Source organism: Colletes gigas, unplaced genomic scaffold (genome assembly GCF_013123115.1).
Source record: "Colletes gigas isolate AHSC1104 unplaced genomic scaffold, ASM1312311v1 Colletes_gigas_Sc00010, whole genome shotgun sequence".
Taxonomy (NCBI): Eukaryota; Metazoa; Arthropoda; class Insecta; order Hymenoptera; family Colletidae; genus Colletes; species Colletes gigas.
In genome coordinates, this window is record NW_025106639.1 from 9,794,597 (window position 1) to 9,810,770 (window position 16,174).

At 42.7% G+C, this 16,174-nt stretch overlaps 1 protein-coding gene across 1 annotated transcript; it reads right to left on the reverse strand.

The window, feature by feature from the left end:
* Positions 1–11,308: 11,308 nt before the first annotated feature.
* LOC122397939 (zinc finger protein 423) lies at positions 11,309–14,893 on the reverse strand. Its single transcript, XM_043397440.1, has 2 exons — positions 13,975–14,893; positions 11,309–13,869 (listed from the first exon to the last, which is right to left on the reverse strand). Exons 1-2 carry the CDS (start codon positions 14,891–14,893, stop codon positions 11,309–11,311), a joined length of 3,480 nt encoding a protein of 1,159 aa, XP_043253375.1.
* Between the last annotated feature and the right edge of the window lie 1,281 nt (positions 14,894–16,174).

The window sequence follows — 16,174 nt, forward strand, 5'->3', positions numbered from 1 at the left end:
ACATATGTATATAGTTCTACTTTGCTCGATTTAATCGCCGATCGAACAAAATATGAGATTATTGTGCCGATACTAACCGATCGTTATTTACCATCTCGATGAAATACCTTTTTTCTTATCGAGTAATTACTTCACTTTTCGTACGAATCCAAACACTACGATATAAACAAAGTTTATGGCGACTATATTGCTGGTTGTAAAACGTGTGAATCTCTTCTGCGATTTCTCAGCAGTAATCAGTACCTACTATAAAACGTGTCACGCATCGCTTCTTTGACCGTGATTTCACACTTACCGGGTTTCTTCTATAATAAATATCATTTCTCTCCATCTCCTTTATCTTTCAATTACCGTACTATCGTCATACGTTTTTTTTTTCGCGAAAGGAAGATAGTTTCTTCGATTCGATTTCACGGAAAAGAAACTCCCTCCGTATTGTTTCTTTGTAATAAACTTTGATTGAAATTTGTTCGTATCATGGTTAAGTGTCCGATCGATGGTTGATAATAAATTACGTATCGAGAGAAGAGGAATTAAATTTTTCAACCGGTGCCGCATTCTTTTTCAAATAATAACGTGTAATGTTTAACAATGCAATATGTTTCCCGCGTTAATTTACACCGCGAGTGACATTGAATGTGTTATCATCACCGATACAACTTAAGTGGCTAAATAATTGCGGTAAATTGAGGAAAACTCATTGTCGGTGATATATCCTCTTACGAGGCGACGAGTAAATGAAAATGCATGCGTCGCGTCTGTTAGAATTCCAAACGAACAGTTCAACACTGTTTTCGAATGTTTTTTTTTTTTTACGAAGAAATCAGAAAACGGAAATTCCGTTTTCATTTTACAAGCGGTTCGATAGAAAACCGATTAAACCCCCCTTTACCGATTCTACCGGCACGTTTGCCAACAAACAGTTTCGTTAACCGCCTCTTTTAACATACGAAGATACAAATTTCGATAATGCCTTTTAAAAATTTCGCCTTTATCAAAATTCCAGGATAATTTTACATACGGGTGATGTGAAATCGGTCGAGGGAACTGATAATAACAGAAACTCGATGCTGTATATGTATAAATCTCATAGCGAAGAGATTATTGCGATTAATAAGCCTAGATCGGAACATTACGTGTCTGCATGTATTTGTTATCGAACCGAATACGTCAAGTTACGGATCGGCTGATCATAACAGGTACCTATGTGTACATATGTAAGTATGTATGTAAGTAAGTAAGTACGAGGCGAGCGATGTCCGATCTTATATGTTCATTAGCGATTATCGCGTTGACCTTGTTAGACGGAGTAGTTTATCAGAATCTTTATCGATTCACTCTCGATTGAAATTCCATTTGTTTGATATCTATCGAGACCGTGTAACATTTGGGTTAAGTAATTAATGTATTAGAATGGTACGATTCGATCAATGAATATTAGGTACACTCGTAGCGAATAACGAATAATGGTTGTAAATTCGTTGCTACTGGTAACGAATGTAGTAACCAGCGAACGGTAGCTTCCTCTTGTTCGTCTCAATTGTCGATTATTTGAGAATCGATCTATCTGGTGGTATCTTGACGGGTTCTAATTTACGAATAAAATATCCACGGACTTTTCTTCGTTTACAAACCAATTAAACCTATACATACCTCTATACTGTAGGTACGATATTATTAATCGATCAGATATCGTTGTAATGGGTTCGATAAATGCGATAATATAATATGTGAAATTTATAGTGTTAATGTTCGTAAGTACGTGGCAATAACGTTACGCGTTTAAATTAGGGATAGTGCGGGAAGGAAGGAAAAAAATAAAACTGCACCGTTAATCATTATTAGACTATATTATTGGACGTATCCAACTATTCTTGACTAACAAATAATATTCATCGACAAACAACGAATCTCTATGAACTTACATTGTAATTTTGATTTTTTAATATTTTGATTCTCGATTTCCGCTCCTTCGACGCTTTGTACCCTCGATCGGTGTTAGAACATCGCTAACAATCGTTTCGAAACAATATCAAACATAGTTACAGGTTACAATGAACGTTAATACACGAGATCGTTTGTGCGACGTCGAATTACTTCCTGAATACTTTAGAATATCTTTCTGTTCTTTCTGTTCGCTGGCAAAAGTTCTTATTGGTACGAACGTGTAAGTATATGTATGTATGTACATATACTAGGTATCGCGAGATATCGTCTATCTAGCTTGTATAGAAGAATTTTTTTTAAAATGCTCTCTTTTCGATTTATATACAATTTGTATGCGGTTTGAAAAACGTCTGCACTCTGTATACTTACGATTCACAGATACAAATACTCTATAATCTTCGATCTCAATTAAATCGCAATAAACGTCTTATTCTAATAATTATATCGGTCTATTTGTTTCTCGAAAAAATAGAAACAAAAATTTTATGGATCAAGGCATAAATATTAGAACCTCTATCGCATAAGTACTTACAAATATACGTATTTAGATGAAAGCATTATATTAGGAACATTTGGTTTGTTGCATCAACTAACATTATGTTACAGCTAGCGTTATGCTTAAAACTATGGATTCCCATTGGTAATAAACAATCGATTCCTTTTTCCGTGGAAAATGATTCTGTCGTGTACAAAAGCTATCTTTCTACATATGTATATGTATTTCGAAAAAGTCTCGCGGTTCCGTCAACGTTTGCATTGTAAAAATAATGATTTTCCATATTTCGGACTTTCACCAAAAATACCTTGGGTACTATAGTGTGCTCTTATCGTGTGTTTATTTTCCGCTTGTTATTAAACATCAATAATAATGACCGATTACCTGTCAAATTTATTATGACGATACCGCACGAACAAAGGTAATAATTCTCGTCCCTTTTAATGTTCATCGTCGCGATCGTTCGCAATTAGCATATTCGTCTGTACGTGATCAGACAAAATTATGCTGGTTTTCTGCGATTACCACCGCGTCTTTTATGTATGCAGACACCAGCCTCCCAGAGGAAATTTTATTCCTGGATAACGAATACAAATCTTTGATTCGTCGTAAACTAACTTTCGTTTACGTTTTATTGGTAAATTAGAGTGAAATTGACGAATTGATTTTTGTTTCAACCGACAGCAAAGGTACATAGAAGCAAGCGAAACTGCGAGCGAAAACTATGTTACAAATTGATCGAAAATTTGTGTTCGTTGTTCGTGAATAAAATTGATCCAACGCTGGCACACACGCGCGCTCGCCTCTACTCGTGCATTTTTTATATATTTCCACACTTTTTGTAAATATATGCATATGTATAAATATTTAATAATTCGTCATCAAAACAATGTTTACTTGTACTTGTGGTTCACCGAACAGATACATATTCACTTTAATTACATTATTCAGAAAACTAACTAGAGGACCCTGAATCGTGGTACATACTTATCCGTCGTACTGCAAATACTTATCGCGATTGGCTGTATACTCCCCGAAATTTTGATTTTTTCTCAATTACTTATCCCTCTATGTAAGTACCTACGTTACGTATTACGATATCCTTAAATGTAGTTTCGTCGCTTACGGTATTGCTTAACTTTAGACGTGCAAACGATTTGTACATTTCACGCACATTCGCACGTACTTAAGTATGTATGCTTGTTAAATGTACAAACGGACATTCGTAAATGCATGTAAATGTAATCGAATGGGATACTCTGTTGGTCGAGTCCCGTTTGGGACAACATACTGTTTCAATTTCATATTGTATAACATTCACCTAAGTTTAGATTAACGCGCGGCGTATCTTGATCAAGTAAAGCTTAACTTCGTAACGTACCTTTATACATACATATGTACATATATGTATGTATATGTAGAATAAAGTAATAGGAACTTAAGAAATGATCGGTCTATCGCGGGGTAGACGTATTATCATCATTCGCATCCAGATTAAGTAGGTACATACTGTTCGAATGATATTTACAGTCGGTTGTTCTAGGAACATTATACAATTTCGTGTCTCGACAACTTTCAAAGTACGGTAGCCGCGATGGAACTCGCGTCGGACCGAACTTAGAAGAACACGGATAATTAGCTGTTACGTCAGTTAAGTAGTCGTATAACATGGTGCGTTATGTATACATCTTTGTGCGTTCAGAATTTCTCGTGACGCTTGCGTAACGTTTTCAACCAGAGCTATTATTGTCAGGCGGTCGTACAAAGTTTACGTAAGAAAAAATTAAATAAAAATTAAATAAATAAATAAATAAACAATCGAATGGATAAATAAATATATATGAGAATTGTACAGAAGATTCTTTAAAATAACAATATATACATGTACGTGCAGGTATCATTATTTCAGTAATTTCGAACGAGAACGAAGCAGATAACGAAACCGAAGTAAAGTACATACTTACAATTAGTTATGTACTCGTTTCAGGTTTTAGGGACCCTCCAATTTGTCAGTTCTAAATAGGTGCTGCTCCATAAGAAAGACGTTTAAAACAGTTTAGGCTTGTTCTGCTTATAGAAACATTTATAATTATTAAAACGGTTGGTAGTTTTACGTAAATTAATACGTTTGTAACGTTGTCTCGTAATAGTATAATGATACGCTTTGTGTGCACGTATCGAACACTAGCACTCGAAATTTGTATCGTATTGTTGCGGTTACAGGGGTTTTTCCGTTTTTCCGTTTTTCCGTTTTTCCGTTTTTCCGTGATTCTACCGAAGAAGAAACGGGAATAAAGAGAAGTAAAAGACACGTGTCGCGTGAACGGGGTGCACGTAAATCTGTTCACCCTTCCGCTCGGCGGAGCCCATTCACAATACTCATGTTAATTCTCCGCGTTTTTTTCCAGCATTGACCCTAATTTCACGATATCGCCGCGTTTTACAAACTTTTTTTCCTCCTCCGTTCTTATTCCTGTGTCCGTCCCTTGGTTAGCATTTCTCGAACAGCGGCACGTTCCCATCTGTCGTCGTGGTCGTTCGTCGACAGGTCGGCGGAAAGGAGACAGGGGAGAGACGGGTCGGTTACAATGGAGAGTCCATGAGGTTGCTCGTGCTAAACCAGAAAAGAGGGAAAGGGACGAAAATCTTATAAAAGATTTCCAAAATATTGTGTAAATCGAGTGGGGTGCGTGCCAGGCCAGCTGAAAATTTGGGGTGAAATTCGTCGAAACGATGAGCGTGTGTGTCGAAGCGCGCACCCGGCACGCTTCACGCGCTCCCGATAGTGCTATACAAATAAAGGGTTGCGCGGCATTTTCGCGGACCCCCCTTTTCAAATATCCGAAAACCGAATAACGACGAACAATGCCGGTATTTTCACCCCGTTCGACCAACTATTTCCCGTATCGCGGATTTCTCGCCGTTCCCCCATTCGGAAATCGTTCAACTAGACAAAAAAGAAAATAAAAACCAGAGAGAAAAATATACTCGTGTGCGCGTATACGCGAATCTTGCGGAGATTCGGGGAGAAGAACGCGCGTGTTTGTCGCGTGGAGAAACACGAGGGTGAGATCGATGAAAGGATTCCATCGATTCGAACCTTTCTACTTCTCGCGGGATTACGAATTGTTTGTTTGTTCACGGTCGCGCGATCCTCTTAACGGTATTTCTTTTTATTTTAACGCTCTTGCGGCATAGTTTTAAAAAAAGGCGCCGCAAGAACAGTTTATCACGGTGCTTCGAGTACCTATACATACATACATACATACATATGTATACCTTTGATTGGAACCTCGCGTCGCGTCGCATCACATCACAATATCCGGTTTACATCGTTGTCGATCGAACTCGAGTGCGTTTGCGTAATTCCGAGAGCAAATATGTATACGTCACTGGGCATACTTGGAGGAAACCCTCGCGATAATAGTACGATTTAAATTGTTAAAGCGCATCGGCCGGAGTCGAGGAAAAATTTGAATCTGTTGGTAGTTGTTGTCGACCAATACCATCAGACAATAGTCTTTCATAAAATTTCCTACGTAGCAAAATACATATAGTATTTCGCGAAATATCGTCTCGTCTTATGAATTCTGCTTTTGATTATCAGTGGCTAGCGGTGGAAAAAATTATTACAGGGGGATGAAATTTCCAAGTTGCCGAACGATAGGGGAAAGCGAACGTGGAAGCGAAGAAGAGGAGAAAGGGTCGCAAGTATCGAACGTAGAGGGGACGAGACTTTGATAATTGCAATTCACTTCCTTGTCAGGGTAATAAGCAGCGAGCGCTGTGGTCGTGGTGGTTGATGAGTAGAAGAAACCAGGATGGACCAGGAATATCGAAGGGAAACGTCATCACCGCCATCGTGTTTATGAAATAAATAACAGAAAAATAATAGCAACGATCTCGATTAGGTACTCTGTACAATCTGGAAGTAAAGATGGTTTAAAAAAGTCTAGTTATCGTTATCGTTGTTCAGAAATGTACGGATAGAATTTAGTTGCGCGATGATAATAAAAAGAATGGGTGATTTTGTCTATCGGAGGAAATTACATTACCCTCCGTGTGTAGCGAATATATGTAGTATGTATACATGCCCAGTTTTCGGAGGTCTTGGAAACCACAAGATCTTATTGATTTTTATACATATCCCTGGTGGGTGTGAGCGGGTGGACGACCAATTTTTCGTGTGTACGTGCGTTTGTGTGTTTGCGAACGAGAGTAGGGGTTAGCTGTGTGTCATTTACTCATTGGTTGTTGGCTGGGGAAAGGTAGAAATAGTGTTGCCTTCCATCTTTCCTTTTCAAACCGTCCACTCCGGCCATCGACCGAAAGAAACATTGCGTTTTCGGATCGTGCTCCTCCATTCACTGAAAAATCGTCCAACCTACATATTTCTTTTCGTTTGCCCGTCAAATATTATCCCTCGCTACACTCTTCGGAACATCATCATCATCATCATCATCATCATCGTCGAGAGAAAGAAGGAATTTTATTTTTTTCCAATGAAAAAGTTTCGTTATTAGATAGGGAACCGGATACGGTCTCGTCTCACGTGTACCTTTTTCTCTCGATAAACAGCGAAGAGAGTGGGACGCGCGAGCAATTTGTCACATTCGGTTTGTCCGGACACCCTTTGTACAGAGTGGAAAATTTCTAGTAGCAGCACCCTTTAAAACACGAAACGGTGGAGAAGTTGATCGATTCGACCGACAGACGATCGAGCAGATTGAATTATACAACTTGGTATCCTGTGAACAGGCTCGAAGAAGGTGTTGCCAAAGAAATGAAAAACATGAAATTATAAAAATAAAAAATAATCTTTTCTCGTACATAACGCGTCCCGAATACGCTTGCTCTAAATAGTAACAAAATAATAAATGAAATATACATACGATAATGAATACAAACGTCAAGTATCAAATAAAAAGAATATTCGTTACTTCCGCAGTCTTATATGTATAAAAATATACGATCGATCTTCTATCAATAAATCATTCGAGGTTAGTTGTCATATATGTATATGTATATCTATAGATATATGTATATGTTTTTCTTCCGACTATATCGAGTGACTAGATCAGTGTTCGGAATTGTGACTCGTTATGAAAATGACTAGATGAGCTAAAAGTAATTTTTCTAGATACGCGGAACACTTGTATGAAACGTTACGCTTATCAAACCACTTATTCTCGTTATTATAGTATAGTACATATTTTCTTTATATGTGTATATGTATACATATGTATACACATATATATTTCTTTTCTTTGTCATTTATATGCGAAACGGTCTTAATTCGAGTACTTATTTATAAACATATATACCTATGTCACGCACATGCACACGCGCACCCACACAGATACACATACACATTAATACAGTTTGTGTTCTAAGTTTTTGATTTATAGGGGAAATATTTGATTTTGCGCTCAATTACGTTAATGAAGGCAATGCTAGTTTCTCGGGACGACATTTTTCGTTAACATAACTCTCCCGATATCGGATCGTCATGATTTTCTCTGCGCGGTAGGCAATAGTGAATATGTACCCGTAAAATATTGGCCAAAGCAAGAAGAAGAAGAAGAAGAAGAAGAAGAAGTAAGAAAGTAAGGTGGTAGCGTATTAGTTAGCGATATAGAGTAGAGTACCCACTTGGTCGAAATTTAACGAAATAAATTGCAACCGATGCACACCGAAAACCATGACGCCCTGGTGGACTCGTTGTTCGATTTATTATCGACTGCGAGTCGTTAGAATAATTAAAATTTACGACCCTCGTGATCGCGCACGGACCATTAAATGCACAATATGCGTATTTCCATGGGATGCAATTAAGAGGGTACCGATTTACATGGACGCACGCGTTTTGCATGTCACACCGTGCGTTATCGTATGTTATGCACGTGGGGTGAGAAAAATGGACAAAAGGAGAGAGAGAGAGAAGGCCGGGAAGCGTGCACTTTCGACACATACTAGGCAGTTATAGGCGCGTGCGCGCACACGCGTATATCGTCTTTCCCCTCCCTTAAATTCGTTTCTCTGGGACTTTTTCGGAAAAATCCCGGCCAAGGTCGTAACCTCTTACTCTCTGACCTTCCCACAAGGGGACCAGATGTGGGACTGCTTGGCCAGGCCCATCTCGTCCGCTCGACAATACCGTTAAAAATTCCATTTTCCCTACCAAAACTTATCCCCGTCCTTTTCTTTCATTTTCACTCCGACAGGCTCTTCTCCTTATTTTCCTATCCCCCATCCCCCCTCCCCCCTCCTCTAGCTTTTGCTTTCAATGGATTAGTAATGGCCGATTCCTCTCGTCCCCTAAAATATGGTAATGCACGCGTGCGCGCATACTAATTCAACCGAATTTACGCTGGAAAGCACGGACGAACCCTGTTAAATGACGCGGTCGTTCTCGAATTTCAGCTGTTCCGGGGAAATTTTTATGGACTTTGAGACAAAGGTCGTGTTTGGCTGGTCGGTCGGTCGGTCGGGCGGTCGGGCGGTCGGGCGGTCGGGCGGTCGGGCGGTCGGTCCATGCCATGCCGTATATTATGCACGTATGTATGCAGCTACCATAAATCGTGATCGCGCGGAAACGCGTTTCGGTCTGCCGAATATACCCACGTACAACGAGTAGTTTGCTTTTTCTTCCGTCAATTCAGTGTTTTCGAAACTTTCGCGTTACATTATTCCGTTGGCAGTTTGTAAAATAAATAAACATGAGATGATAACTATACGTGAGTCAGAATATCGTAGTTCGTTAAAGAAATAGGAGAAAGTATGTAGTCGAAACGAGCCGCGTTATTATTTCATAATCCAAGGTCAACATCGCGTGGGCGTGCAACGAGGGTGGAAACGTAACTCGCGTGTTTGTTCATCGAAGGGACGAAGACCCTACCGGTACAAGGAACACATTTTGGGAGGCGAGTTAAGTCTGAAACGGCTGCGCACGCCCACTGTAAAAACAGCTGTCTTTTGGAATATTTCGATCAAATGTTCACTGACCGTTACCCGAAAAATTCAAAACGAAATAAAATACCGCTCGACCGATCGTCGTGCATCATTTTACGTCCGTTTATTCCGACAAGAATTATTTCAATCGGAACAGAACGATCATCGCGCGGGAATAACCGGGGGTGGCCGTGTTCACGTACGGACAATATAAGAAATTACCATTACGAGCTTTCGAGGATTATTATTTGTCGATTATGAATTTTTCTTCTCTTTTCTTGTATAGGAAATAGAATAAAAAAAAAAAATATAATCGTATATGGCGATAAAGAAATAATTAATTCTCAGTTTCATCAGCTGCAAGGCACGAGATTTCAAAGAACATTTCGTAAAAGGAAATTTACTTTTCCACGTCACCGAGACGATTTCCATTATTATTTCTTTTTAAAAAAACTAGAGTATGTAAAATCTTATCGGTAGGTAGGTAATCGGTAGGTGAGGCATAGGTTGAACTGTAAATAGTTTACAAAAGTAAAAATCGTACAGCCGAATACTCCCGAGTAGTCGTAAAAATGTTTGTTACGCCGCGCCGGGAAGAATTCACGTGTACATATTTGGTAGTCGCACCGCTCGAAATACTATAAATAACAATTAAAGTATTCTAATTCTACGGAGTGCGTTGGCTCTGTATACGATTGTACTTTTCGTTACGGGTTATACTGTGACGACCCTGAGTTGATTGGCTTTTCTGCGCGTTGATATCTAAATATTGTGATCGTAGATTTAATTTATGTTCGCCTCGAGACAGTAATGACGCTTATTTTTTTATTTCTTCTTCGTTTTACCGTAGCATTATTCATTCCACGTTCTCTCTTCTTTACCACATCGTTACGCATACATTTTAATCTTCTTTCCTATCCTTCAAATCTTTGCTTATACATTATGCCAACACATACATACATACACGCAATGTACACTCACGCGCTCACGCATTTACACTCGCATGCATACACATTCCTATATGTAGAAAATATTGACTAACACGATTGCGAAAATATGAAAATCATCGGATATCGATGCCGTTAAACGTCGTTTTAACAACGTCACGTATTCTTTTTGTTTCCTCTCGTTCCGTTTTACTCGTAATTGCTAGACTCGAGCTAAAGCAAAATGAGACTACGAGAATAATGTTACGAAGAAAGGAAATTGCTGCTCGAAGGGTTAGATACATACAGTCGGTTGGTCTTTGGAGGCCCGTCGTGTATTAAAATAGGAACTTTTCTCGATCACACACGTTCGTGTTATATCGTCAACTAATTAAAATATAACGTTCTCGAACTGGAACAGTATAACAACGTGGCATTGAAACGCGAGATTCTTCTTGTCGTCGGTTTATCTCTTAGAAGAGGAGAATCAACCGATGATACAAGGTATTCTATCGGTCATTAATGTGTAAATACATACATATGCGCTATGCGTAATTAATACACATCGTTGTGAATAAATCACTACAGAAGCGAATTATCAAGTCTTTTTGTAAAACCTACTTGTTCGATTTTTATCGATCGCGTGGCAAATACACACACGCACACACGCACGCACGCACGCACGCACGCACGCACGCATGCACACATACATACACACGCACGCACAGGCATGCATAGAGATCTCCGAGGAAAATATTCTTAAATAAAATTTACTCTCGCTGTAAATCGTTTCTCCGAAAAAGTACGCGTACTCTAAGTAGTGGATAAATGTGACTCTCGTCGAACCGTGTATATGAAAAATATAAATTTTCCCTAACTATTTCCTTAGACGTTTAAATAGGAACCAATGACACGTGCTCAAATCGCTGGCGCGAAAACGAGTTTACGAAGAGAATCGAGATCGAGTACGGCGAACGAAAGGGTATGCTCAAGCGGGACTGAGTGTAAAGGAAGCAGTCAGCGCGTTACCGATTCGCGATTTCACCGGTAAATAAACCAATGCCGGTACGAATCGTTTTTCCGAGTTTGATTCCTCGCCAGCTTGCATCGTGTTTTGTTCTTCCAAGAAAAACGGCTGCATGATCGTTTTATCAGGGTTCGAGTTCATGTCTTGCGGCATCGCGTAGCAAGCTGGCATCTTATGCCTGTTGGCAACCTCTCTCAAGGTTTTGCTAAGCTCAGCGATCACGGTGTCGGTGGGATCGCCGATCGTCTTATGATCTTTCCTAACGTGCTTTTTAATTCGATTCAAATTGGTCGTGGCGTAGCCGCACTGCGCGCATTTATATACACCCTGAGAAGTGACCTGAACCGCCGTGTCCTCCTGTCGTTGAGTTTTGTTCGATTCAGGAATCGTTTGATTGGCAGTGAGTTGCTGCGGACTGTTCCCTGTACGGTCCTCTTTCGTTTCCGGATCCGATTTCTCTTTAGATTCGTTCGATCTTTCGGCGTCCAGCCCGAAATTATTAAAAACCATCGGTGGTTGAAAATGCGACAGCAACGCGGGAAACTGATGCGCCGCGAGCAAATGTCGATGCAACATTTCCGGTTGATAAAATACTTGGGAGCAAACTGGACATTGAAACGACTTTTCGTCCTCGGCGTTCTCCTGCGTGGAATTCGCGTGAGACCTCTCGTGAAGGAAGAGGAACGGTAGCACGGTCGTAGTAAAATTACAATAGGAACAATGGTAGCTTTTCAGCTGGTGGTCCTCGGAAGAGGTACTACCCAACAAATTTGAGAGTACTTGATTACCAAAACCGGTGTAATCGGCAGGTTTCATTTGCTGGGAAATTTCGAATCCATTCGGTATCTTGAGATTCGAACTTTGAACGGTCTTGGAGACATTTAATACTCTGGTCCCTGTTTTGGGCGTTGCTTGGTATTGCTGTTCCATTTCGCGCCATTTATCGATACCGATTTTCCCATGATCGCCCATCAAGTGAGCTTTCAACCATTTTATGCTGCGGAACCTTCTGCTACAGATCGGACAAACTTCCGTGAAGTGAGTAAAATATCGGTGGCTCAAGTCGCCGAGTTGTTCCGGTTTCAAAGCCGCGTCGTCGGTATTCGTGGCGTCGTGAGCCTCTTGTTTCGTCGAGCTCGGAGCGTTCTCGTCGACGATGCCGTGGGTGTTGTGCTTGTGAACGCGCAGGAAATACTTGCTGCACAATTCCTTGTTGCAAATGTTGCAGATCACGCCGCCGATCTGAGCCCCGTTCTCGATCTCGATACCGTGCATTCTCTGCATGTGCGTCTTCATGAAATACTTGTTGCACAGTTCCTTGTTGCATATCTCGCAGTAACTCGAGGTCGGCGTCATCGATGTCATCGATTTTCTCTCGGACGAGGTGGTCTGGCTGCCGAGGGAGTTTGAATTGATCGTCGCCGGGGCGGTGGATACGGCACTGGGTACGGCACTGGGTACGGCACTGGGGACGGCGCTGGGAGTATGAGGAGCCAGAGAGGAACTCGAAACCCCGGGTTGATGTTCCTCCGCGATGTGCCTTCCGAGCGCGTCCTGATTCGGATAATCTTTTCCGCAAATGGCGCAACACGCGGACGTCGCGACGGTCAGGGGTGATTTATCCAGCGGCGAGGACGCCGAGTCCTCGGCGTGTTCCGTGACCATATGAACGTGCAAACCGGCTCTGGTCTCGCATTCTTTTCCACACACGGTGCACGACGATTCTTTCCCAGTCTTTAGTCCGTTCAATTGCAACAGCATCGTCTGCAGCTTCTGGAGGTCTTCGGAGATCGAATCGTTCCGCTGTTGTTGATCCAACGATGCCGCCGTTTCCAAGTTCGACTCGTGTTTAGGCGAACGGTGTTGTTCGGATTCGTGCATCTTTCGCGAATGCGCTCGATAGAGGCCGATCGTTTGAAACCGTATCCCGCAAACTTTGCACTCGTAATCGTCCCCCGGTCGGTCGTTGGACTCTGTGCTACTGGTGGTGCTTTCCGTCACGATCAAATTCAACGGACTGGTTTGTATTTGGTGCCAGGTGACCGCCGATCCTGGATTGTTGGGCGACTTGTCGTTATCCTGTACGAGAATCCCGTGCCTCTTGCTTTTATGCGTCCTAAGGAAATATTTGTTACAGTATTCTTTACAACATATCTCGCAGAACGCGTCCGGATTTATCACCCCTAAACGACGTAGCCGATCGGCGTTAAAGCCAGCGTCCCTTGCCTGCTGAATCGATCGAGGAGATAGGTGTCTGGGCGCTGGCACGAACGTTGCATCCTCTTGTTCTACCCCGTACTCGAGCTTGAAAAGCGTTTCCATACCTCCGGGGCTGTCCCTCGTCCGCGGCGTCTCTCCTCTCTCCTCCTCGTTCACCGACAGATTAATTTCCGTATCCTGCGAATGCTCGAGCAGCAGCTCGGTGTGCATCTTTTGCTTGTGTTTGCGCATCGATTCTTCGTTTTTGAATCGTTTTTGGCAGAGATCGCACGGCACGTACGGCACGCACGGCACGCACGGCACGCACGGCACGCACGGTACGCACGGTACGCACGGTACGCTCGGTACGCTCGGTACGCTCGGTACGCTCGCCACCACGCTCGTCGTCGCCGTCCCTGCTGTTACTGGCTCTAGTTTTACGTTTCCGGTATAGATCGGAACAACAGCCGCGTTAACATCTATCGCGCTCGAACCCGGCGAATCGACGTAGATACCGTGTTTGTTGGCCTTGTGCGTTTTTAGGAAATACTTGTTGCAAAACTCTTTATTGCACAGGTCGCAGTACGCGTCTGGATTAAAGATCCTCACCGGCGCCGATCCGATCGTCGTCGCTCTGGCCATGTGACCGGAGGAGTCTGTCAGCGGAAACGCTGACAGAGGTAAATACTGCGCCAACGCGCCAGGGAACGCGCCGGTAAACGCTTGCAAATGATTAGGTAATGCGCCGCCGCCACCGCCGCCGCCACCGCCGGCGGATATTTGATTCGCAGAACCGGGCCAGAGATCGGGCTCGTTTTGCGACTGTACGTGTTGCCAGTTTGTCGCAAAGTTCTTCGCGGTAAGATAATTAACGGGAATCTCGGATTGTTCCGGTTGGCTCGCGGTCGCGATTATTTTTCTCGCGGAATTTGGGGAGCTGTTTTCTCGTTGTCGGGAACCGTGCTCGTTATCGAAGTGAACGTTCAGCGTTTCTTTGCTGTCGAAAAACTGACTACAATACCGGCAACGGAATTCGTTATCGAGATTCTCGTCGCGTATCGGTGACTGCGACGACAGCTTACCTTCGCTGTCCCCGTCCCCGTCCCCGTCACCGTCACCGTCACCGTCACCGCCACCGTCACCGTCACCATCCTCCTCCTCCTCGTCCTCGTTCGACTCATCGTTCGCGCCGGTCATCAAGCTGGACGAGAATCGTACGGGCGTTGTTTGTTTCCGCCTCTTCTTCGGCCCCGTCGAATCCGCGTCGACGCGAACGCGTTTCTTGGCGTCGCCGCGATCCCCGCAACTCGAACCGTCGCTCTCCAATTCCTCCGTCGGCTCCGACATGCTCGTTTCGCGCCCCAACGTCCAAGACATCTCCTCGGCCTTCTATGTTGCTCGCAACCTCCGCGATCTTCTCCTGCCTTTAGATCTCGTCCCTCTGTCGAATAGAACAATCCGTATCCGTTATTATATCGGTTACGTTCACGTTTTTCGCGCTCGATAATACCTATTTAACTATAGTATGTATATCTATCGGAGTATTCCCGCGTTCCATGGATCCATGGATCCATGGAACCATCTTCTATGGAGTTGACGCTTTTGAGACCCGCGATCAACGATAGCTACCCCATACTTTGCGACATGGACGTGGTTGGAAATGAGGGAGAGGTTTCGGGAACGTGCTACATGAGTCACGTATATGTATGTATACACCCATGCTTCGGGACTGGATTCGGACGATAGAAGGAATATGTACATTCCCGAAACTTTACAATTACCGATGAAACTTTACAGACCCGAACCTCTGTCACAACATATGAACGATCAATCACCGACAACCATTGATAATAACGAACAAAACGATAAACGGCAAAACGATGGATATCTACCTATCGTTGCAACGAGAGACAGACGGACGTAAATGTACCAGCCGCTAAATTTTCTTTCGCTAAAGAATAAAAAACAATGACTATGGTGTATGATGACTCTCTTACCCGTGAGTAATTTAATCCCGTGCTAAAATCGTCTGCCTTCGATTCGAGATCACCTGTCGAGCATCGCCGCTTCGAGGTCGTCCAATGAACGTCGTTAAATGTAAATAAAGCGGCTCCAAAACAACACAATTCCATCGAGCGTCGCGCGAAACTTTATCGCGCATTTTTATCGAACAAATCGCGCGTAAATATATATGTATCACTTTCTTCTTAAGGTCACCGCGAACACGACGACGTTTCTTCGAGACGTCGAGAACGTTGGGAATACGTGTGACGGGGGCACGTGTTGTGTTGTGGACGAGGGTAGGTAAATCGAGGGGCTATCTTCGGATGCTTCGGTGCTGGTGAAACGAGTTCTCGAACGAACCAACCAACGAAGCACGCGATAGAAATAATGTTACGATATCGTCGGAACGAAGGGACAAAAGGAAGGCATATTTCGGCTTCCGCATCGATCGATTAAATTTACGGACTAAAGTTCGATCAGGAGGCAAAGTCGGAGCAGAGAGATACGAATGATGACAGGGGGACAACACGAGGAGCACCTAACCCGACGAGACTCGAACGAAATTTTTAAGATCTCGAAAAGGTGCTGATCTACGATTCTTCGTAGGCTTACGCTTCCCTGGAC

What these genes read in the sequence shown, in the direction of transcription:
- LOC122397939 (XM_043397440.1), bottom strand. Translation starts at nt 14,893, where the DNA reads ATGTCGGAGCCGACGGAGGAATTGGAGAGCGACGGTTCGAGTTGCGGG. An exon ending in CGGAAACGTAAAACTAGAGC is followed by an intron (nt 13,870 to 13,974) that starts CAGTAACAGCAG and finishes GCGTGCCGTGCG; the next exon opens with TGCCGTGCGTGCCGTGCGTG.